At 36.0% G+C, this 26617-nt stretch overlaps 1 protein-coding gene across 2 annotated transcripts in view; it reads right to left on the reverse strand.

Moving 5' to 3' along the window:
- Nucleotides 1-25838, reverse strand: part of ANGPT1 (angiopoietin 1) — a 257990-nt gene extending 232152 nt beyond the window's left edge. For both annotated transcript variants that reach the window (XM_061171274.1, XM_061171273.1), the window contains exon 1: nucleotides 25079-25838. In XM_061171274.1, the coding sequence (XP_061027257.1) occupies nucleotides 25079-25375 (297 nt within the window). In that variant the 5' untranslated portion in view covers nucleotides 25376-25838. The remainder of the gene's footprint in view (nucleotides 1-25078) is intronic.
- Between the last annotated feature and the right edge of the window lie 779 nt (nucleotides 25839-26617).

Below are 26617 nucleotides of genomic sequence, written 5' to 3' on the forward strand. Positions count from 1 at the left end.
TAAGGAATAGAATTTGCAGAAAAAAAGCACTCCTGTGCTGGATGGGAGGTGGGGTTAGCTGACCTTCAGGTTTCCTTCCAATATTAAAGTTAATGATTCTGATTCTGAGAAATGGGGTACTTTTGTTGCCTTAGTATTATACACTATGTAGGTCAAATCGAATTAAATCGTATTGAAAAAGTCACTCAAACCAGTTTTTATGCTGAACTGACAGATCTCTTCAATTAAAATAGCTGTTTCAGTTAATCTGTATAGACATATCCATTAATCTATTTCTGTGACTGGTCACATTTCATTTGGGTTCTCTATTTTTAAAAGCAAGTTTATGAATATCACCTATACATCATATTAGTAGCAAGACTAATAACAAGGTCTTTATCCACCAAGTTATAGAATACAGTTACCTCAAAATCTCTCACTGCCCATGCTAGACACATGCAGAAGACTGATGCTGCTGAATGGAATGAGCCTCTAACAAGCTACTTCTGAATATTATTAGTGTCATAACTGAAAGAAACTCTCAGCCAAAGTTTGGCATTGGAAAATAAGAGCCCTATTCCATTTCTTGAACCTGCATCCTCCCTGACATGTAAACTCCTCAAATCTTACATGAGTCCTGTGGTAAGTGGTGGGAAACCTTCCAACTGAGATCAAATTACAAGGTGTTCAGGGGAGAATGTTACCCAGAATTGGCCCACATGGGCTTTGTATACACAACCAGTTTCCTTCCTCTCCCCCCTGTTTTTGTCAGTTGTTTCAGAGTCAAATTCAGGTAGTAAAAAAATGAATAGTAATCATGAGTTGTGTGCATGGAGCAACGATAGAGAAACTGGGAGAACCCAGAGCAAATACTTGCTACTTGAGGGAGTAGAACCACAAAACTCTAGGGTTTCCCTGATATAAAAGCAGAGACAGTCATATAGACAAATTGGGCTCATTCATTTAGTTCTTTTCTTTCTTTCTTTTCTTTTTTTTTTTTTTTTTAAGATAGATGTTTGTAATGTCTGTAGTGCATCAGTAGATAAACAGGTCAAATCCTGACCAAGTCCAATCCTTTATTTTATATTCTCACTGTCTTTGTCTCTTCTGTATCTCTTCGTTATTGTATTAACTTAAAATTATTTGATTAATTTGATTAATATCCATTTCCTCACTAGACTGTACCCCCTATGAGGGTAGGTATGATGTCTATCTTTGCTCACCTTTGTCCCCAGAGTTTCAGCACAATGCTGGCACACGTGACACCAGTCAATAAATATTCAGTGAATGAACAAATTAATAAATGCAACCATGGGGAACAAATTTTGATTAACCACAGGCTTTATAAACCATCTGCACAAACTCCAGGACAATCCTTATTATATACAAAGAATGTCTTTGCAGAAAAATTTAAGGCAAAACCATTCTCACACTGTTGGAGAACACTGCCATTAATTGTGTCATCTCTGAAAACTAAGAAGAGCAATAAACACAGCCCACAAATCAGCCTTAAATTGCCCAAAGTCTAGAATGATTTTTCCATCCCTAATTTATGTGATTTTATCACTGCAATATATTTTGGAAAGTCAAGTCAGATTTCTGGTGTTTCAAATTATACTTCATACGCTCCTAGCTAACACACAACAGGTTTGTCTGAGTTACCAAGCAATGAGATCTGACATCAGGCAATACAGATAACACCATACCACATCTTAAAAATACCTTTTCGAGTCATGTACCAAAATGTTCATTGCAGCTCTATTTACAATAGCCAGGACATGGAAGCAACCTAAGTGTCCATCATCGGATGAATGGATAAAGAAGATGTGGCACATATATACAATGGAATATTACTCAGCCATAAAAAGAAATGAAATGGAGGTATTTGTAATGAGGTGGATGGAGTTAGAGTCTGTCATACAGAGTGAAGTAAGTCAGAAAGAGAAAAACAAATACAGTATGCTAACACATATATATGGAATCTAAGGAAAAAAAAAAAAAAAGGCCATGAAGAACCTAGTGGCAAGACTGGAATAAAGACACAGACCTACTAGAGAATGGACTTGAGGATATGGGGAGGGGGAAGGGTGAGATGTGACAGGGTGAGAGAGTGTCATGGACATATATACACTACCAAATGTACAATAGATAGCTAGTGGGAAGCAGCCGCATAGCACAGGGAGATCAGCTCGGTGCTTTGTGACCACCTAGAGGGGTGGGATGGGGAGGGGGGGAGGGAGGGAGATGCAAGAGGGAAGAGATATGGGAACATATGTATATGTATAACTGATTCACTTTGTTATAAAGCAGAAACTAACACACCATTGTAAAGCAATTATACTTCAATAAAGATGTTTAAAAAAAAAAAAACCTTTTCATGAGGCATACAAAAGAATAACGTGATGCAGATTTTGCCAACTTGCTTGAATGGCGCCTTTAACCACTTTCTGTGAGCTAAAATGAGCAGGGAATATTTCACCATTGATCTGTGTACAATCTATAATTACAAGAATCTGTAATGCTCATTACAACTGTTATAAAAGAGGAGTCAAAACCATATCCATATTTACAAACTAGAATACTTTACAGATCTGATATAATATAACAACATTTTCTGGACATTTTGTTTTACAGTAAATATTTGAATAAAATGATAGAGCTCTGATTTCTTGTTCTGTTACAACTCGTAGCCTTTCTAATGATAGATAAAAGGAAATTAATATACTTTCTGTAAGAAAAATTATATCTTAGGTTTTCTTACTAAAGGTATAAGCCTGTAGCCTCAAGGGCCTGGAAGAAAGACATTCATAGAGGCTGTAACGTTTTGTTAAGTATGTGCTATTAGCAAATTTACTAATTTTTTTCATTTGCCTTATTGTAGGAGGGTAATAAAACACATCAGGTTGCACTTAATGCATCCTCATTGGCCTGGCAAATTCATTTCTATATGTTCATATAGGACTTTGCTTTTCAAAAGTACAATATTTTCTGCATTTAACTATCATATCACCCATAAACATTAGGATGTGTCCCAGGTTTTTATGCCAGGTAGGAAAAGCCTTCTCTCTCTTATTTCAGGAAACTTTTAAAGGATTCTTCAGATCTGGGAAGTTAAGATATATTATTTTGCAGGGTTTTGCTTTTCAAATAACTCTCTGTAAGGAGCAGGCACTGTGCAGCAGAACTGTTCTCAGATTCTTGTTGAGAGAATTATTCATATCATAACAGAATTACCTGATATGTCTTAAAGTCTAGAGAAATCCATCGCATAACATAATCCTGCATGTCTATCAAATCCAAGACAGTACACATTTTCACTAGGATTTGTTTATGTTTGTTTGTTTTTGTTTGTCCATTCATTTTTTTAACTAAAGTTCACACTTTGTTCAGATTTCCTTAGTTTTAGCTAATATTCTTTTTTTTTTTGGTCCAGGATCCCATCCAGGATATCACATGACATTTACTCATCATGTCTCCTTAGGCTCCTGTTGTTTTTTTTGATGACCTCGACATTCTTAAAGAGTGCTTGTCAGATATTTTGTTGACCATCCCTAAAATGAGATTTTCTGATGTTTCTGTCATGATTAGACTGGGCTTTGAGGAGGAGACCTCAGAGGACAGTGCCGTTCTGTGTTATTATCGTAACACTGATAAGCAGACATACCATCAACATGACTTATCACTGCTGATATTCATTTTCATCACCTGGCTGAGGTAATGTCTGTCAGGTTTCTCCACTGTAAAGTGACTCTCTTCTCCCCCTTTTAATACTGTACTCTTTAGAAGGAAGACACTGTGCACAGCCCACACGTGACAAGCAGAGAGTTATGCTCCACATCCTTGAGGGAGAAGCGTCTACAAAAATTATTTTAAATTCTACACAAGAGAATTATTCACTGGGATCTGAACATGAGAGTCTTAAAACAGTCTTCACCTGATTACTAACAAGCCATGTAGCCCTAAGAAAGTCATTGAGCTTTGCTGGGTACAGTTTGTAAAGAAAATGTTTAAAAATTAAAAAAAAATAGTTGTAATCTGTTAAACATAATGCTATGTGTCAGACTTTGTTATTAGGTGCTCAGTAAATCTTTTCTCATAATCACCATAACAACCTTATGAGGAAGGTACTGTTATTCTCATTTCATAGATGGGGAAATTTGAAGCTCAAGAGAGGTCAAGTAGCCTGCCCAATTCACACATGCAATCCATCACACACTGAAAGCTAAACTATATACATGTACATACACACATGTGCATACACATATATAGATGGTCATTATATATTATGAAATAACACCTTTCCCTATATAATAAAGGCAGAAAACACGTCAAAGATTCTGGTTTGTCTTTTTTTAAAGAAGAGAAGAATGGGCTAATTGGAGATTTCTAATTTTGCCCCATTCGTTTTCCATCATAAAGAATATAAATAGCTTCCCTATCACCACTACCACTAGAATGGGTCGTCACCTGGTTTGAGGTGTCCAGTTCTCTAGGGGTTATAGTCATTTGCATGAATAAGACTCCTTGATACATCAAGTCATGAGAATGTAAGAGGAGTGTGTATTTTAAGAACATGTGCATTTCCCAGTGAGCAGATCTTATTTCTAGGCATAAATATGTGTTTGTTTAAATATCCACATGTTCCATGTTACAAGACCATTATTCTTGCTCAGCAAACATGGAATGTCCAGGTTTTTACAGAACCAGATTTCCATTTAAACACTGTATCTAAAACTTGCATGACTATCAGGGCACACATATTCCTAATGTTAACGAGGAATCTCTCTGTGCTATACAAAGTTACAAAGTGAGTCATAAGGCAGGACCTACCTGGTAAATGCTGAAGAGCATTTCACATTTCTTAATACAAAATGCACATGTTTACAAACGACCCAACTGAAAACACAAAGTCAGACTCAGGTTGCTTAAAAGAAAAAAGTATACCACATGAGACATACAAATCAGCAAATATCATTTAATATACCTAATGCCTCTCTGAACAGAGAGGGCTCTTGGTACCTAACCGATTCCTCAAGGAGATGATTAATGCCTTTATTTTCAAAATGGAACCATGGAGCTTAATTTATTCAGTGGGATTCACTTAATTTGCAAGAATCAAACAGACTTACAAGAACAAAATCATTCCTTTATGCAAGTGTGTACATAACACAAACAGAATATTGCAGTATACATCTTGCCTGAGAGTACAAATGTATATTTTTAAGTGGTTGGAAGCTTCAATGTAAGGCTTAACCTTAGACTTAATAAGTAATTTGACTCAATTCTCTTATACATTCTGTACCATATAACCTGTAAATGTGTGGGGTATATCAATGAATGGAAGACAGAATGGGGCTCTTTACCTCTATCTGAATTAAGAAATTTTAAAGCACCTTAGGATTGTCCTTTCCTCCTCTCATTTGAAAAGATGGGAATGAAGTCAATCTCATCTTATGTAATATTGGGAATTACTCTTAAAGTCATCTGAAGTTAACAGCTCCAGATGTCACAAATATAGAAATTTTGTCACAATTTTATATTTTTTCAACAATACTTATTACCTGAGTAAAGCACTCTTGTAATGTCCCCTGTTCTAAAATATCAGTGTTATCTTTGATAAAGATTTGTTTTATTTTTATTGGCCTAAGTGCTATTATGATTTTCCCCTAGGATTTCATCTGTTACCTAATTCTCTAGCTAATTTCCCCATCCTTTAATCTGTTTACCTTATTACTGTGAGAGCCACTCTCCCTACCACCCCAGCTTTTAGTCATTTCCCCTTTCATAATGCAACTAACTGCAGAAACCAAAACCAGTTTCTCATCATTACTACTGTTTATGTCTCTATCCTTCAAATTTTGACATACGTTTCTATCATCTTATTTGTCACCTTTCCTATCAAATTGCATTGCCTAGTGAGTAGCAGGACCTGTATCACACTTACTTATGAATCATCCATCTCTCCATCCATTTATTCAGGAGAGATGCAAGGAATTTACTGCAGCATAGAATGAACAAAGTTCAGGAAGAAGACTAAGTCATGATTGTAATAGAATTGCTAGATTTAGGTATGGCTAGAACACAGAGAACCATGGAGAAAATTGAGAGAGATGAAACTAGAGCAGTGAGCAAGATGCAGCTTAAGTAAGATATGGAGTTTGAACTTCATTCTGAGGGTACTTTGGGGCCACTGATGCCTTTTAACCAGGAGAATGGTATGATCAGGTTTTGACTTTTGGAAAGTTCTGGTTGCCCAATATAAATGCACTGGGATAGATATTAACATCTTGCAAAGTAATTTCATATGTATTGTAACATATAACTTCCTTAATCTCTCTCCCATATGCCTTCCTGTTGTCTCTGCTACATCAAATCCTGAAGAATTTAATCCTAGTTTTATTTTCTACAAAACTAGGTCACCCATTCACCTTCTGTTTTATAACTTACCTTTCTGTAATTCTTAAATAAAATTCTTTAAATGTATTTCTTCTTTTGAATAAAAAGAATAAAATCAACTGAGGATCGTGGACCACCCCAACCTAATTTCTATCTGTAATTCAAAATCAGAGCTTTCAGTATCAACCTATCCACAAAAGTAGAGAAAAAAGTAAGAAATAAAAATTGGTATGAAATAAATAAATGACAACTTCACGATAAAAATCGTTTCAGAACTGGTCTTATCGAAAGGTAACTGCTTGGGTAGTAAAATGTGGTTACTGAAGGAAAAACTGTGGTCCAAAATAATATTTCTCCTAGGTTTCCTTTACCTGCCGATTCCATTACTATTTCTAAAGGCCTATCCATATTTACCTTGCCCTGAGAACACTTTGAAAAGTGATGGAAATTTTAACATGGTCAAGTCCCCATCATGTCCATTTCACTCCTGCTTATTTGTGTTTGGCCTCAGTCTAGATATACCTATTTTTCTTAAAAAAAAAAAAAGCTTATATTACTTTGATTTTTATAATGGCACATGCTTATATTATACAATAAATAGGCATAAAAGAAAAAATGCAAAAAATACCAATTCCAGCATTCCATTCATTAAAAATGAATCATTGTGAATGTTTTGGAGGTACTCCTGTCAGTGGTTTTATGCATGTACTTACAAATATACAGCCACCTCTCCACCACCTACTCTCCCCACACAAAGTCAGGGCTTTAATATATATGTACAGCTTTTCTAAAATGAGGACAATAACAGTATCTATGTACAGAGTTGAGAGGATGAGATAAAATAACACCTTTACAGTGTCTGTTCTAGGCTTGGTACATACTAAATGCTCAAAATATTAGCTATTATTTTCTATTGCTATAATATAATTATTCAGGTATATAAACCTGTTCACTCAAGATTTTGTAGGAATTTTATCTTGTCAAAATATGATTTTTAACAGCTACAGTCGTGGTGTCATTGACGACATGGTCTTTGATCACGTGATCCTGTGCTGGAGTGTCTGCTGGTTCTGCCATTTACTGCTTGTAGGAGCTTGTGTGTGGTTTCCTCATTCAAAGCTGTGGATAACATTGCTTATCTTTCAAAATTTTTTTAATATTAGAGATCATGTGTGCAAAGTATCATAGTAAATATCAAATAAATAATAATATCTATTGTTTCCAATTCCTGTTATAATACCTGCAATGAACATGTTCATATATATTGCTTTTTCCTTCTTTTCAATTATTTACTTGGGAATGATTCCCAGAAGTAGGATTACTGAGTCAAAGGGTTTTAAAAATGGTTATGTTCTTTGTATTTACTGTTATGCTGTTTTACACTAAGTTTGAACCAATATATAATGTAACAAGCAAAGCACCTCATGTATTTAAAGAATGTTCCTATACCTGTTTCATTCAAGTCCAGATCCTATGGTCATCAGTTAAGAAAGGGAAAATCTTGGATGGATTTTATTGGAGAAATTCCAAACTGCTGGGAATTGAACAAATGCTGCTAACTCATTTTACACTTGGGAGACCACCAGTCAGCCATGCTCAGTAACAGCTTTCAGAAACATCTGGATTTAAACTTACAGTCTAAATATGACAGGTTAAGTAGTATATAGTTATAAAATAGCTTCATGCCTTGATTCTCAAAAATTCACTGAGATTTTTACAATTTTTAAATGATCGGAAAATTTTCAAACAATGTAGGCATTAAGAATCACATAAACTATACAGTACATTAGTTTGATATTATGGACTTCTGGTTGACTTGGAGTTTAGGAAGGCTCAGAGGATTTTTACAAATACTATTTTGAAGGTAAAAAAATCCTTACTAATCAATATTTTACTCAAAGGAGTACAAAGATATACGCAGTCTTCAAGTTACATTTATTGAATTTTAATGTATGTAAAAGTGAAATATTTATCTTACAAGAGTAGAGAAAGGTAGTAAAAGTAATGGCTTAAAAACCAAAACTTATGACATTCAACCCATATCATGAGCCTTACTGGGAGGCTAGCTTCTGGAGGGCAGAGCTCATGTCTAATGTATTATTACTGTAATGTATTATCATAGTGATGGGTACCATAGTAAGCCCTGCACATATGTTTAAGTTTCTCTAATATATCACCCACAAATTTAGTGGCTTGTAACAACCATTCAATTATGCTCATTAGGCTCACAGACTGTAACGGGTCGGGATTTCAGACAAGGTACAGAGAGGATGAGTTGTTCCTATTCCATGATGTCGAGGACTTTAACTCCACATATGGAGGCAACAGAGTGAGTGGGGGCTGGAACCATCTGAAGTCTCATTTACTCACATGGCTAGGGCTTGGGTTGGAATGACTCAAAAATGAGGATGTTCTAACCAGAGTACCTACACGTGGCCTTTCCATGTGGTCTGACCTCCTTACGATATGGTGGCCTTAAGGTAGTTGGAGTTCTAACATGGCAGCTCAGGGTTCCAAGCATGAGTACTGTAATGAACAAGATGGAAACTGAGTTGCCTTTTATGACTCAGACAGATTCAAAGGGAAGAGAATTCTTTATGGAATGATGTCATGTAAGACATAATACTGTTTATGACATAATACTATATATATACACACATACATACATACAATAGTATTATAACCATCTTTGGAAAATACAACCAACAATTACCCTCTAGAACTGTTTTCTATCTATTCAACTTACACTCTTTTCCACCTTGTTAAATTAAAAAGTTGCATTTTCTTTGCATAGTTTTTTGGTTCTAAATTTTAAAACTATAGAAAAGTTTTTCAACTACATCTCCCTCAAAGATTCTGAGTGTCCACTAAGTGGACAGGTAGGACGGGTGTGTCTTTCTGGTAGAAAACCACCTCTTTGCCATTGATTTCTCCATTGCCCAGTAATCAGAAAAAGACTAAGCACATATTAATCTCATTTTCTACAGGGGATATTTTGTATTTGAACAGAAGAGAAACCCTCAAAATATTTGGTAAATTATTTGAAACATAAACAATTTTAAAGTATGCTTAGAGAGTTTTACTTAATTTTTTTAGTTGCCTTGATATCTTTTTTGGTCATGACTTTCAAAATTAGACACAGTGGAAGACATTTTAAAAAACTAGAATAATATATAGGGATATTTTATGCTCAGGATGATTAATTTCCATAGTAACCTTTTCCCCAGAAAACTGCACATATTTATTTGATTTGTGAACTCAAAGTATATAAGCTTTAGTCGCTTATGAAACATAATGGTCACAAAATAAAGAGTTTCCCTTTCTCTCTGACATGGAGACTTCTTACCTCCAATATGTACTCAAGTCTCAGTTAAGAGATTTTCTGAGGGCCGAGTGTAGGATTTCCACTTCTATTGTCAACTTAAATCATTTATTTGAACCAAAGTCTCTTTAGTCCACTAGTTTATCTTGACTGTCAGTAAGAGATAATGAGAGTTTCACCTTCATGAGTGTTTAATAATTTTCTGTTCATTTTTCTAAGCATAAACCTGGGATCGATGATTACTTTTATATAATTGAGAACTAAAATAAAATAACTTACAATTAAAAATACATATGGCATATGGTCATTTTCTCAGAAATACTACAAACAGGACCCTAATTCACTAGTGTTGAACTATTAAGCAATCTCCTCTATTGACAATATTTTATCCCTGTTTGGTCTTTAACTGAAATAAACACAATCTAGCACTAGGTTGTGTTTATAAGCAAAAATGTAGATAAACTAGTTTAAAATATTATCTTTATTTGTATAGTCATATCAGAGTAACCTCAACGGAGGCAGTCTGTGTAAACAACTCACTTATTTGGAAAAATGTAAAAACTGGAATTAATTTTTTGCCTCTGACATATTTTTAAATTTAAATAAAAATTTTTATCCAGTCAGGAGTGGTTCCAGGAAATAGTTCTCCTAAGAACAGTAGCTTTCTTACAGCAATTTTTATACATGCATGGCAAATTATTCTGATCTCCAAAGGAGGTTATTTATTCTGGATATAGTCTCTAAAAACTTAGAGGAAAGTATCATTCATTTAAACCTCTTCCACAAGCTCCATCATTCAAAATTTGTTTTAATTTGTGAAGGAGAAGTGAAAGAGACATGAACAATGAAGAACTTTAGAGTTAACCACTCAGAATACCTGGGTTCAAATTCTATATCTATCTCAAAGTAAATATGCAACCTTTTAAAAATTATTTGATTTCATTAGTCCTCAGTTTGCTTATCTATGAAATAGATATGATAATACCTACTATTTATAAAAATATATGTGCCTATCTGTTTGGATGTTGATACTACTTAACCAAGGTAGACTTATTAACAACCTATTTGTTACTAAACACCTTTCTTAATAGAATGTCATTTTCATACTTGCTTTTGGGACAGAACATCCGATATCCATTGCCCTCTTTGCAGATAGACTGATTTACTCCATACACAAAGCAACAGCAATTTCAAAGGCAGGAAACGTGGTTATGTTATATGGATGAGATAAATCACACCATAATTGTGTGTCGAGATAAAGTGCAATCTATATGACTAAATATGGGAGGTCACTTCCCAACTTCTATTAATAGGTATTTGCTATATTGTCAGCTCTTTTTTTTTTTTAACATCTTTATTGGAGTATAATTGCTTTACAATGGTGTGTTAGTTTCTGCTTTATAACAAAGTGAATCCGCTATACATATACATATATCCCCGTATCTCTTCCCTCCTGCGTCTCCTTCCCTCCCACCCTCCCTATCCCACCCCTCTAGGTGGTCACAAAGCACCGAGCTGATCTCCTTGAGCTATGTGGCTGCTTCCCACTAGCTATCGATTTTACATTTGGTAGTGTATATATGTCCATGCCACTCTCTCACTTTGTCCCAGCTTACCCTTCCCCCTCCCCTTGTCCTCAAGTCCATTCTCTAGTAGGTCTGCGTCTTTATTCCCATCCTGCCCCTAGGTTTGAGAGGAGATGAAAAGTATCAGACACAATTGACGAAAAGTGAAAAATATGGAAAGGATGAAGAAAGAAAATCTTAAAATTGAGAAAGCTGTAATCCTTAACTTAATACGTTCCTGCGAATTGGGAAAAGGTCCTTGTTAGTCATCATTAGCACTGTAATCCTTCAGACCACTTCACTGACCAAAAAATTTCCCCCAAATAGTTTGAGCACCACAGCATGCATTTATTCATGTGTATATCCTACCAGTATCTTTGGGGCACCTACAATGTCGACATGCCACACACTGGTGATCCTTAGCGCTCCTTGGAGAATTCAGGTCAAGCAAGGGGATACATAGTGAGTTTTGTTTTGTTTTTTAATCTGTCCCACTATGCAAAGGTGGATGATGAAAAGGTATGCCTGAATTCTATTTTGTCCCCACCCCATTCTGTCGTCTCTTTTCTTGTGCACTCCATGAAGAACAATGGGCAGAGGGAAGTTAGGGTAACTTGGAGCCTTTCTACCTCATGCAATTGATATTTATCCGTCATGAAGGCAGCAACCCTCAAAGCCCAGGCATCTGAGTGGTCAGGCCTCTGAGATCAGGAAAAAGAGAGGAAGAGCCATCACAATTGCTTGCAAGTAGCAGTGTTTTTTGATCTTGAACCAAAATACCAGAAATGTTTTAATTAATAGGGACAATGATAAATAAAATAGGAAGTGAGATAAGAGGTCGTTGCCTGAGAAAACAAGGCGTTTCTTCTCATTTTTACAACTCTCTGAATGACCCACAAAAGAAAGTACATGCAAATAATATTGTAAGTTCCAGGATGTGCTTTTCCAAGAAGGACTGCCCACAGAAAAATCCAAGAGGGAGGTCATTAAATTGAATGGAAGATATTTAGAATAGGCAGCTTCACCCCATGTAAAGCAATTGTAAGCCTTTCTTTGTGTTTTAGAAGTTTTTAGATAAATAGTCAGATTCAATTAAGCTCTGTAACTTCAAGAGATGGTGCTTCTAAGGATATAGGTGGGAGGGACTGCAGACGTGGGATTCCTTGGTCTGTTAACAGACCTGTGGGAGGGCAGAGAGAACTGGGCTATTGTGCTTCAATCAGCAGCATAACCTACATGTCACAGTCAATTTAACCACGAAGCTTTAGAATTGGGATGAGGACAAATGACTGTCTGAAGCAGAACTTGAGAAAGGGGCAACTCATTTAGTGTGAAAGAATTAAGGGTTAGACGCAAACACCACCACAGAAAAACATTTTAAATAGACTTAAGGTTTGAAGATTGATAAGAGAAGATATCATAAAAGTTGCTGTAGCTAATTCCATAGTTGGTTAAGACCATAGGTCATAGAGCCAGACTGCTTGGGATTGGGAACTGGTCCTGTCATTGAGTCACTGGACAATGCTGGGCAAGTTACTTCCCCTCTCTGTGCCTCAGCTTTCTCATTTGCTATGTGGGAAAATTATAATATTATCTACCGAAAATATTCAATGAATTAATACATGTAAAGTTCTTCCAAAGGGCCAGATAGCTGGTAAAAGGTCTCAACATTTAACTATTACTATAACCCAGAACTGCCCCCAAGGAATAACTAATATTTACTTAACATTTACTATGTAATAGGACTTATGCAAAGTAATTTATGTGACTTACGCTTACTCTTAACAATCATCCTATAATGTACGTACTATTATTACCTCATTTTACCAGTAATGAAAATGAGGCATGGAGAAGTTATGAAACTTGCCTAAGGTCACATAGCAAGGAAATGGTGCTGTCAAGATTCATCCAGGCACTCTGGCTCGAGGTACAACATACTTCATCACTGTGTGGTACTGTCTTTAGACTTGACATAGGAAATAGAGGACACAAACAATGCATTTGCTTTCATGTCTGTCTATTTCAATGGGTTTAGGCTTCTCAACCACAGGGGCTATAGTGGATTTATCGCCGTCTCCCAGTACCTAGCAGACCACCTTGTACACAGTGCATATTTGATTAGATAACTGGCTAACTGACTGCCTGTCCTTTGTTAATGGCAGGTGCTTAGCTGCATGACTCATGCCTGTATCCTAAAATCCCATGGCAGAACTCACTGCCATCTCTTATGCAGCAGTCTTCTTGACACTACTATAGTCCCGTGGGCCCTCACTGTGCCCTCCAGCCACTAGTAAAGGGACAGTCTCTGGTCTCCTTGTTCATTCGCCCACCCTCTTGTCCATCCTCTTTCTAACACTTCCACTCCAAGGCCAGTACAAGGAGGATCACATAGGACTTTAATGAAGACAATACCAGAGGAAAGAAGAGGAGTGAGAAGGACCCAGGCCTGGAATAAGTTCCTCTGAGTCCTTTTGTCTGTCCAGCTGAGGACTGCCTCACCACCTCTTTTTTTTGGTTTTCAAGCCTCAGAAGTCTCCAAAGTGCAGAATGGGCAAACTGGTGTTTGAGAAAAAGCAGGCCACTGGGAAGCAGAAAAAAAATTAGAACTTTCATTTCTAATTTAATAAGCAAGTTAATAATAAATTCGTATAAGGCCTGACTTTGGAGCCTTCACCCCACCAGTATATCAAATGGCTCTGCATTATTCATCTCTGAAAGAGAAAAAGTGCCACAGAGTTAATGGAATTGAAGGTATTGCCTTCATATGATTGTTCTCTTTCAGCGTATTGTCATATGTTGCAGCTTCGGTGTTTTTGGGAAAGTGGATTCAAGAATGATTTTTATCTATTCTTAACTGAATTAACTTTCACAGTCCAGACAGTGTCTTTAAATATGCTAAATAGCCAGCATATAAGAAGAAGAAAATGGCAATTCTGTTAAGTGTCACATACTAGAAATAAAAACAAAGATTAGCTGAGTAGATCTAACAAGAATCTTTGAAAATCTTGAAAATATCAAAATGCCTACTTAAAATTCATATTTCTTTTCACTATCCTTAACAATGAATTCTGTTCTTAGTGAAAATTGCAGCTTGAGATATTAAGTAATCAATGTAATTCATGTTCCTAAATTTAAAAGAGAAGTATAAACTATCATGAAATTGGACAATTTAGAAAATAGATAAGTTATAACAATTTGCCACTAATTATCCAAGAATTGTCTATTATCTTAACATATTTGGGTCATGTTAAATATGGGTAGGCCTCAACACTTTTGAGTCTAGAACAACCCGCATTTATTATTTTTTTTGAACAACCTGCAGTTTTTTCTTAAACTGCTTTGTATATGGCAGATTTGGACATTCTTACATCAGCCTGCCAAAAAATATTCAAATTTTCAACTGTTATGTTTCTGCCTGCCAGTAGATTGGTTTTGGCAACTTTACCGACCTAATATTTGATTATTTGAAAGTTTCACTGCAGCTATTTTGAACCTATATTTCTTTGTACACATAAGGTCCCTTGAAGGATGTCTCTGAGAAAAGGGCTGAGGAACAGGGTCATGGCGGGGCCTCACTCCAGTTCTCCTCTAGCCCCTTGATTTGCATCTAGATTACATTTTAAGCTTCTGCCTAATAAGTTGTTTGGAAATAGGGTTCCACTGCTAAGAAATATTTACAATTCATCAGTTCATTTGTTAAAAATATTAAACTTTCACTCTATTATTGACATTTAAAAGTTATTAAATATTCAATTTATTCAATAAATTATTCATTAATACTATATTAAACCTACTGCTTATTATAGCTCTGTTCTTGATATTCAAAAACTGAGTAAAATTGGAAAATAAAGAAAAGACTGGTGATATTAGTAATAAAGATACAATTCTCGCCTCTTATGTCTGTGCACTTGAGGTAAGGTAGATGTAAGGTCTTCTGGGTACAGCAAATCAAATTTTTAGCTGCAGTAAATACCCACTGCATTTTAATCTAGTCAACTGTAAAGTAATAGTGAAGACAAGAACAGTGTTAAAGTGTTTTATAAAATCTTGGAATTATCTTTAAAGGTTTAGAAATGAATTAAAATTTGGGATTTTAAAATATTTATTTTGGGACTTCTCTGGTGGTGCAGTGGTTAAGAATCTGCCTGCTTATGCAGGGGACACGGGTTCGAGCCCTGGTCCAGGAAGATCGCACATGCTGCGGAGCAACTAAGCCCGTGCGCCACAACTACTGAGCCTGCACTCTAGAGCCCGCAAGCCACAACTACTGAGCCCGCGTGCCACAACTACTGAAGCCCGCACGCCTAGAGCCCGTGCTCCGCAACAAGAGAAGCCACCGCAATGAGAAGCCTGCGCACCGCAACATAGAATAGCCCCCCCTCACTGCAACTAGAGAAAGCCCGCGTGTAGCAACGAAGACCCAACATGGCCATAAATAAATAAATAAATTAAATTAAATATTTATTTGTTCTCTGGGAATGCAAACCCTCCAATAACGTTTTTTTTTTAAATTGAAGTATAGCTGATTTACAATGTTGTGCTAATTTCTGCTGTATACCAAAGTGACTCAGTTATACACATATATACATTCTTTTTTTTATACTCTTTTCCATTATGGTTTATCCCGGGAGACTGGATATAGTTCCCTGTGCTATACAGTAGGACCTTGTTGTTTATCCATTCTAAATGTAATAGTTTGCATCTACTAACCCCAAACCCCCAGTCCCTCCCTCTCCTTCCTCTCCCCCCTTGGCAATCACAAGTCTGTTCTCTATGTCTGTGAGTCTGTTTCTGTTTTGTATATAGGTTCATTTGTGCCATATTTTAGATTCCACATATAAGTGATATCATATGGTTATTTGTCTTTCTCTTTCCAACTTACTTCACTTAGTATGATCATCTCTAGTTGCATCCATGTTGCTGCAAATGGCATTACTTTGTTTTTTTTTATGGCTGAGTAGTATTCCATTGTATATATGTACCACATCTTCTTTATCCATTCATCTGTCAATGGACATTTAGATTGTTTCCATGTCTTGGCTATTGTGAATAGTGCTGTTATGAACAGAGGGGTGCATGTATCTTTTTGAATTATAGCTTTGTCCAGGTATATGCCCAGGAGTGGGATTGCTGGATCATATGGTAGTTCTATTTTTAGTTTTCTGAGGAACCTCTATACGGTTTTCCATAGTGACTGCACCAATTTACATTCCCACCAACAGTGTAGGAGGGAAACCCTCCAATAATCTTTAGGTCTAGTTTTATAATTCAACTCATTCAGCTTTCATAAAAAAAATAGAGACTATCTGTAAAGTGTACACCTTCCTAATAAGTTAAACTACACAAAAAACGAAACTTTAAAATACACCACCTTCCAAAATTATCATCAGCTGTTCCACAGAAATATATAGTAATTTTACCGATTTGATGCCAGTGAGTTTGATGGCTTCCATGTATATATTACTAACAATTCAAGATATTCTCACTTCATTTGCATTTCATTAATATTTCAGCTACCGGTTTACTTTAGACACAGCTTGATGCTAATTTGCATGCACTTTCAATAGTTCAACACGAACTCCAATACATGCCAATGTAGACCTGTAGTAAGTAAGCTGTATAATCATATAGTATATGTAATTTACTACATTTATTTTGCTCTATATTCTCCAGCACTTACTGCCAAAAGAAAAGATCTGCATATGCCCAAATACATTATTGATGAAATTATTAGCTACCAGTAGGGTCGTATCTGGCTTTACATGTTTTTCATCACTTTCTCAGTTAAATATTACCTTTTCATTTGTTTAAAGGAAGAAATCAGATCATTTGGATAGGCAACAAGGCTGAAAACCTCTCACTTCCAATATTTCTATGTAAGAATTAGAGAAGAGTGTTTAGGTACAGAGCCTCCAAATATAAGAAAAGATGATCCACAGAGTGTTTCATTCTTTAGAAACCTCGTTGATAAGGGAGGGGGCACATCTTTTGTACACTTTGTAAAGAGATTTAAACACTAAGAGGCCCTCCTTCCCTCAGACCATGGGGCTAGAACCAAAGGGAGTCTGGAACTTCCCAACTTCATAGCAAACGATAATCTTGTATTGGAACAAAAGGCAAGGCTGACTCAGAATGTTATTAGGGTTGTGCGTGTAAGCAAATGACACAATATAGCTTGTGGTATTAAAAAAAGAATAGAAGAAGACAAGGCCTAGGAAAAGGCTGTTTATGTTTCCACACAGAGACAAGGCATGCAGAATGAGAAAACAAAACCTCCTTAATGAGCAAATTATAGTACAGGGGCTGATAAACCTCTGTATTTTGTAGCTGAGCATCCCACTTGTTGCTCCTCCCCTCTCATCATCTACATAAGTGGGAACACTTGTAATATTTATATCTAAAACAAATGACAGAAGGAGGAAAGTTTTCTAAATAGACTGAATGTAAAAGGCTGAGTCAGAGTCCCATTTCTATGAAAATAGAATGCCTCTGATATTTTGTCAACATTCTTGCTAATGCCACGACAAACAGGATGAAACAGGCACATAAAGCAGAGGACCCCTGGGCACCCAGACTCGTCTAACCAGAGGCTGCTGATTTGTATTGTTATTCAGGTGCTTTTTCTTTTTTAACGTGTATCTGTTTTTGGAGTATTTCTCTGTTCACATCAAGATGGGCAGGGGGAAAAAAAAAGACATGAAATTTCCCTGCCTGTACTCTAAAATGTCACCTCACAGCATGTCCCAATACCACACCAAGAAATGGCTTAGACAGGCTCTATGCCAACTGGCACGGACCTGAAGATTATTTGGCTTCCTGGAAGGTCATCTTTTTCCCACACAGCAAACCTCACAATTTACCTTGCAATGGTCTCAATGTTAATACTGTATTCATTTTGTGATATAGAACAGGGGTCAGCAAACTTTTTCTGTAAAGGGTTGGATGTCAAATTTTAAGCTCTGTGGGCCTTCTGGTCTCTTTTGCAACTACTCAAGTCTGCCTTTATAGGAAGAAAGCAGCCATAGACAATACATAAGCAAATGGGTATGGCTCTGTTCCAATAAAACTTCATTTACAAATGGATGGACAATATATTACGGAATGAGTGTGGTTGTATTCCAGTAAAACTTTATTTACAAACATAGGTAGCAGGCACATTTTAGCCCAAGGGCCATTGTTTGCTGACCCCTGTAACAGAATATGGAAACTCAGGACTAATTAAAATTTCTCCCATTACATAGTTAGTAGGGTAATGTATAGAACATAGTTAAGTCTCATTTTCATACATATATTTAATTTTAGTCAAAATATGCCCATGGAATTCATTCATTCCTCTAGTCATTAAAAAGAAAGTATTCTTTCCAACTACGTTCCAGGCATTGTGCAAGAAAAGTAGATCTGCTATCTGCTATCAAAATAATACATAAAATAATAAATAAGAACTAGTGAACAAGACAGGCACAGTCTCTATCTCACAGCATATAGGGTCTGGGAGAATATATTATGCAAATATTTACCGAAGTCTACTATGTGTCATGCACTCTTCTACGGGTAAGGTGTACTGCATGGAACAAGATGGACAAGGACCTCTTGTTGTGTTTACATTCTTAGTAGAGGTAGACAGAATAAATTATATGACAAACAATAAACAATAAAAGGTCACAGTGGTAAATGCCATGAAGAAATAATACATATATTATGATAGAAAATCACGTAGCAGAGTGGGGGAAAGTGGTAGGTAATGGTGCTCAGTGAAGACTTTCTGAGAAGATTTCTGAGCAAAGACCTGAATGAAGAGAAAAAGTCATTCATGCCAAGATCTGGGGCAAGAATTTTCCTAGCTAGGCAAACAGAATGTGAAGTCCCTGAGACAGCAAAGAGCTGGTCTGCTGGAGATATAACAAGAAGGCTAAAGTCATTTAAGTGTCTGGAATGAGGGAAAGGTGGTAAATGAGGAATCCAGAGAGGAGTGTGGGGGCAGATCATATAGGACCTCGCGGTAAAGAATCTGGAACCTTTTCTCATGTAATGGAAAAATGTAGGGGGATTTTAAGGAAAAGAATGGTACATTCTCATTCATTTTAAATTACATTGAACCAATAATTACATATGAATGAGTGCTACTAAAAGAAAGCTCAATGTGAAAGCTCACAGTCAGGAGTAAGAAAGGCTGCAATCACCCATAGAAAAGAACCTATTTGCCATGCTCCTAAAACCTGACATCCACCAATGGAGACAGTTTGCGGGAAGGCTTGCTCCTTCCTGCAGAGAAATCCAAAAGGCTGTTATAGCTCCAAATGCCCAACTTCTGGGGCCCAGAAAGTCTTTATGCCTTCTTGGGTCTTTCAATTCTACAATATAACGAGCAAATAATAAAACCTAACTATTCATTGAAAAGTTAATACAGAGGCATTAACTAAAGAGCTCTACTTAGCTCGAAAATCAGGGGTTACTCTCAAATGTAGCTGGTGGAGAAATTTCTACAACTGAGTTTAAAAAAGACAATTATTCCTATTAACCTTTCTTGGCAATTGTCATTTTTTTCTATATGCATAAATCATATATGCATATTTTCTTCAAATTTAGTAACAAATTTTTAAAAACATACTGATCAATTGTCTGCTCATTTTACACATTCTAGAAATCCCCTCACATGTGCAAATAAAACATAGAGTATCCTCTCTGGCTTAGTTTTGCACAGTCACCAGCCACGAAAACAATGCGCAGATGAGAAGTCAGTTCTAGTTACTTAGATTCACATGTTCACATATTATTATTACAAATATATGTAAATATATGCCACTCCTGTATGCAGTAACTGTTTGCCTACGGGTCTGGAAGTATAAAATTCTTTTTCATCCCACAGGATGACCCTCAAGTAACTTAGAAGCAAACTTTAGCATCTGAAAGCAGTTGCAAGGTCCCTTAACTTGCTTTATTTTATACATGGCACCACACACTTGAACATGTGATGTTTTTTATTTTTATATTATGATGATAACAGAGATATTATTCAGACACTTAATAAACATCTTTGGGGATATAAAGATGGATAAAGAGACTTTTGCTACACTCTAGGGACTCATAGTCTAAGTAGGCAAACAGCCCTCAAAACAAATAATGAAAATGACAACAGCCACACAACATGGAAATGCAGTGCTAACATGATACATGCAATGTGATAACACTGGAGAACTCAGCCTTTGAGGATAAGTGGAGTGTGGGTACATTTCATGGAGAAACTGGCAACAAACATGACTCTTAAAGAATAATTAAGAAGACAAATGAATTCATAGAAGTTTTTAAGATCCTAGACCATTGGCTAAATACAATTTGGATAATTAATACCACATATTCTAGACTCAATATCTTTTTAATTAATATTAGGACAAAAATAATTGCATGATGTAGTTGAAGGGGAGCAGAATTTGTCATGCCAAATTATGACTTTTTGGCATAAGGATTATTTCAGGCTGATATTTTTAAGAAACAGCAGACATAGGAAAAGCTCTAAAAACCAAGTAGAAATTAGCCTTCTATAAGAGAAATTTACATTTATAAGGGAGATCTCCATTTGTAAGGGTGTCTCACTCTCTGTACCAAGAAGAGGAAGATGACTAAACCTCTAGCAACTCTATCAATGGAGAAGGCATGGACTTAAATCTTCATAACAACCATACTCTTGTTTACTATGTTTTACCTGAAAACCTGGCTCTCCCCACCCAACATCTTCTTTTGTCTTTAGCTGGAGACGGTATTTAAGGTGGAAGCTTGGGTCATTTGGGGGAGTTACTCAATTTTCCTGGGTATCTCCCATGTATACAGGAGGTATACATGTTATTAAACTTCTGTTTGTTTTTCTCTTGTTAACATGTTTTTTATTATAGAAAAGTCTCAGTCATGAACCTAGAAGGGTAGGGAGAAAATTATTTTCCCTCCTCCACATAGTCCTTGCTTAAAAGACAACTTAAAATCTACTTAGGGAAGGAAGGTATATATCCAAAATGTTAATAGTACATAATATAATGTAGATTGCAACACACAGACAAGGCATCCATTTATTCAATCAACAAACATTTATTCTCTATCTGCTATGGATGATATATTACTCTAAGCCCTGGGGAAATGACACTGGACAAACACACAAGATCACTGGCCTCATGGAAGTCACCTTCTATGAGTAGATATTAATATGAGTTAATATGTGTAATACAAGGGCTTTTAAAAAGATTATCATCATCATTAATATATTTCAGGTAACTGCATGCCAAATACTAATTCTCTGAAGAAAATAATACAATATTCAAGTAGAGGATGCTGTTAGTCAAAAAATGCTGTCAATAGAAAAATTTAGCCAAGCACTTCATTAAAAGTATTTCATTTATTAAAATATTCTGGATCGTAATTCATAACTACATTTCTTACTAACAATCAATTTGTCAATTTTAGCTAGTGTGAAATGCTTATAGTAGATAGATTCTTGTTCTCTGTTACAAGGCATGTTTTTTTAACTCAATGTATTTATACTTTCAACCAAAAAAAGAAAAGACACCATTTGGCAAAGGCAAAACAGACTTTCTAAGCATCCCCCCAAATTCTAAAACATTATATATTTTAAATCTGAATACTTTAAATACACATATTGGTGAACTTTGGGTATATGAGAGAAAGAAAACAATAGTTCAAGAAGCACAGGATGTGGAGTAGACATTAAACAACAGACATTTCTGTGTCACAGAAAGGTAGAAAGGAATCACAAGAAAGTGGCAAAGACACAAAGGCCTTTGTGCTTATTGTCACTATCCCAAGATCTGGTCACTCTCTGGTAATGGGTATGGTTTGCTAATAATTCTGAAAAGAGCTATATGGTGGAAGAGAGTCAAACCTAGACATATAGCCCAGGTGTTTCACCCAATAAAAATGTGATTTTTTGAACAATTATGTACATTGCTTTTCCCTATCTGAAAAGTAAGGAAAATGCTATAAACCTATGTCACATTGGTGTTAATCGACAAGTTATCATGGAAACCTGATCTCCGAGAATTAAATCCATCACATCAAGAGACCAGTGCCATAACAGTTCCAGTACTTACGGTGACCAACACATCCTATGCCCTGCTGACTACCTTGCTTATCATCTTATTCAGTTGCAAGACCAGAAAAGTTGAGGAATGAGATTGGAGAGTATAAGTCTCATAAAGTGACTTATAGTGACAGCCTGTGTTTTCTGAAGAATATTTAAAAGAATTCAGTTTACCAAACATCGAGGAAGGTAACAGATTAATATAAATTATCATCGAGCTGCTTCTAGCATTGATAATACACATTCTGCATCAAAAAATTTTCTGATAGTGATGATATGAGCTGCATAATAATATGCTTTGATTAATTATTTTGTTGAATAAATGGATGAATTACTTACACTTACACTGATAGCCTCAGTTTCTGCAGTGCATTGCTTCTTATCCTAACACAACTACTGGGAATCAAAACAGAAGTAGTACAAATTATAGTATTAAGCATACCAAATGGTTATAATAACAAAGATTCCCATTTGAATTATCAAAATAAGTACCTTACATGAAATTTAGAACTTGAAGTATGGAAAACCTCTAATTAAGGGAAATTTATGAAGACCTTTATCAAGTTCTTTGCTGAATGCATTTATTTGGTTTCTTGATCCTCCAACCAATCGCATTAACAATGACAAAAGACATGCAAATTTAAACGGACAACAGTCAGGCCAAACTGCTCTGACTCATACCAACAGGGACATTTTCAGCATATATTCGGCTTGATTCACGCTAGCAAGGGTCAATATAACCAAAGAACATTTTCATAGTTATGCCTGGCTATAGTCTGAAAACTATCTCATAATCATTGACCAAAAACAATGCAAACAAAAATCAAATTTATTTCAAACATTAACATGTGAAGCCTGGGCATTATTTAAACCCAGCAGAATCATGTATTTACCCTGCTACTGCTTAATAACTGCACAGCAACAAAAAAAATATGCATTACTATGTTTAAATCACCATTTTGATTGTATATTTTAAGCAAACAAAATATTACATTTTTGGTAGAATAGCTCATTGAAGACAATTTGGAACTAAATTTCCCTCTCCACCTCCCTCAATGAATCCGGACTAATTTATGATTAAATTCTCATTAAAAACTATATGGGCGGTATACTGAGAATAGTAATAAGCTATTCAACCAAATTCACTTGTTCACGACGGAAATAAGTTTTGTGAAAGGAAAAAAAAAAATCCTATTATAAACTGCTGCTGTAATTAGTGCCTGAAATTTAAGCTACATTTAATTAGTGCCTGAAATTTAAGCTATGCTATCAAAAGACTGCAGAATTCTCCTTGCTTTCTATTATTTTGCCTATCTATGTATTTTTTCACCTGTAATCTACAATAGAAAGATTAACTAAAATTCCAGGTTTGGAAACGCTAAAACTACTAAGTTTTAGTTAATCTGTCGAATAAAATAACAGTGATCTTAGTTCAGTCCCTAGTGGACAAAAAGTAAAATAACTATTACTCGGCATGATTCAGCAGGAGGTGATCTAAGTGAGTGTGACCACACAGGAACAAAATAGAGTATCTGTCCTTTCCCTATCTTTTATCTTCTTAAAGGGTTTGTTCTGTTAACAGACTAACTTAAAGAAGACTAGACTCCTTGTGTTCATACCCATACACACCAAGTGAATTTTTAGCAAAGATCCCTGGGGGAGAAGCTTTCCACAAATGGGACACTGACATTGCCACCCTTCCAGTGATATATTTGAATACACTTGTTATCTGCTGCTTACCTGTTACACAATTAAACAGAGGGTAAAGAGGGAATGAACTGCAGAAAGTATGTTATTTCTTTATAGGCATATTTTCAACAAAAACTTTTAAATGATTTATAGAGAAATAACTAAATAAAATGTGTAATTTGATTTTTATAAATTGGGATTAAATGCATACTCAACATTAACATTTCAGGATACTTAGACTCCCATATTGCACTGTGTATAACTACAATGTCCTCAGGAAAGAGGTACTTCAGGAACATAGCAAAGCCTACATGTTGCGTTCAGCCCAAATCTGCAGGTGCATATCTTCGGGAACAGCCACCACTGGCTCAATTTCTCCTTTCATAGTGGGTAAACAACCTCTTCCTGATGAGTTCACATTAAAATAAATCTTCCTGATTTTTTCTCAAGGACAGAAGAAATATATGACAGAAATCAGTCCTTTACTATACTACTAGTTGCTGAAATTGTTACCTTTATATACTTATTCAAGTTCTCCAATCAAATATCATATTTTATATTTACTCTCATTTCATATTAACTTTACTAGAGGTTGAAAAATAAGTATCTGGTGATGATTTTCTGTCCTAGCTGCAGAATATTTCTTGGTGTAAAATCGATTTGATCCTAAACTAGTATTGTCATTATTACTTTATTTTTTCACTAACTTACTCAAGACATACATGCCTTTTTTTTTTAAGTTGGATTTTGATAGTCAGAAAACTCAAGCTAAATTTTAAATAAGGGAAAACCAGAAATGTGATAAAATGTGCCAGTATTAGGCACACAAACGGGGTGCCACCATACCTTAAGAGGCTTGCACAAGCCTAAAAAACGTCTGCTCACCCGTGAAGTCACAGGGAGAGAGCCGTCTTGCATTTGCAAACACTGCCCCCCTGGAGCAAAAGGTAAACACACACATGCTCCCCTAAGGAACTCTAAGTTAGCTGCAGTGCAAGAACAGAAAAGGCTCCGTGCATTTAGAAACTGAAAGCAATCACTTACTTTTTGCAGCCACTGAGTATAATTTTCCATCACATGCTCCAGATGTTGAAGTTTCTGGGAAGAGAAATCCTGTTCCACGTGTGGAGCATCTCTCTGCAGAGCGTTTGTGTTGTACTGGTCTGTCGTACTCTCACGACAGTTCCCGTCGTGTTCTGGAAGAATGAAAGTGTAGGCACACTGCCCATGTTGAATCCGATTATATCTTCTCCCACCGTTTTCTGGACTTCGGCGCTGGTTGCTGCACCCTATGTGAGTCAGAATAGCAGCGAGGAAAGCAAAGGAAAGGAAAACTGTCATTGTACTGCCAGCACTCTCTTTCCGTGCCTCTCGCAAAACTTGCTCCTTTCTTCTGACCTTTAAACTAGTTCTTTATTTCAGGTAAAACTGCTTGTTTGTTTGACTTTTTCCCCTCTCAAAGAAAGTTTTTGTAGAAGAATCACAGAAAACTAGCCATTTGTTAGCTTTGTTCTAAAATGTTATTTTTTAAATTTCACTGTAAAGATAGTTTCCTTAGTTAAAACTTGAGATATTTATTGCATAGTAGCTGAGATTTATGGTTTCCTCTCAGTGTAACCGTTCAGCGTGTAGCCTGCCTGAATCAGCTGCGTGTACATATTCTAGACCCTTTCCTCTACCCTATCTGCTGCAGATCTGCTATTTTCTCCCAGACCTCAGTGAGTTTTATTAAGGTTGCACATCCAAGCCAAGCTGGAAGCAGGCAGCCTTTCACAAGATGACTTGACAAGAATGCATGAGTGTGCCCCTATGCTAAGAATTGCTGATGGCTTGGAGCGGCTGGATCGTCTTACAAATTGGCTAGATGCGCATGACCTCGATCATGTATGGCCCTCCCGCCCCTTCCGCAGACAACTGCCTTGAGCCTTTAGGATATTCACCGCAAATCAATAGAGCAGTCCACCTTAATACACTTTTGGTGTGCATGCTGACCTCCTAAAATCTAGTAAACTAACAGTATGTTTTTAAAGTTCTACTTAATTGGGGAACCCGAAGAAGAAAACTGACATAGTGTCTAGTAAAATTACTTTTTATAGTGAATGATAAATTTGTATAATTATTAATTTTTTAAAAACTTTATTCTTTACTCTGGGGAAAAAGATATTAAAACCATTTTTAGAGATGGTATTCTTTCATTGTATTCACTTAGACTTTTAGGAAATTATCAGGAAGGGTCAAATTAGCAAAACATTTCATAACATCACTCAAATATAGCATAGGCATATTAAGTAGAATAATTTAAGTACTTTCTGAGATATAAATTTTAAATAAAACTGGTCCCCCAATTAGAATGCAGCCCTATGTGTTCTGTGTACATAAACTGAGCAACTTCCTTACAAAAACAGTCTGGTTACAATTTAAGACAGTGGCCTGAGAATTATTAATTCCCGTGGTACATCGTAATCATATATTTCACAAGGCCCTCTTTGGTGTTGCTATGGCTATCTTTAATGCTGGTATGGAAGTTCTACGTAAATTCTCCTGTGGCTGTATAGAAAAACTATCTGAGAACAAACATATCAG

The sequence above is a fragment of the Eubalaena glacialis genome, chromosome 17 (genome assembly GCF_028564815.1).
Source record: "Eubalaena glacialis isolate mEubGla1 chromosome 17, mEubGla1.1.hap2.+ XY, whole genome shotgun sequence".
Taxonomy (NCBI): domain Eukaryota; kingdom Metazoa; phylum Chordata; class Mammalia; order Artiodactyla; family Balaenidae; genus Eubalaena; species Eubalaena glacialis.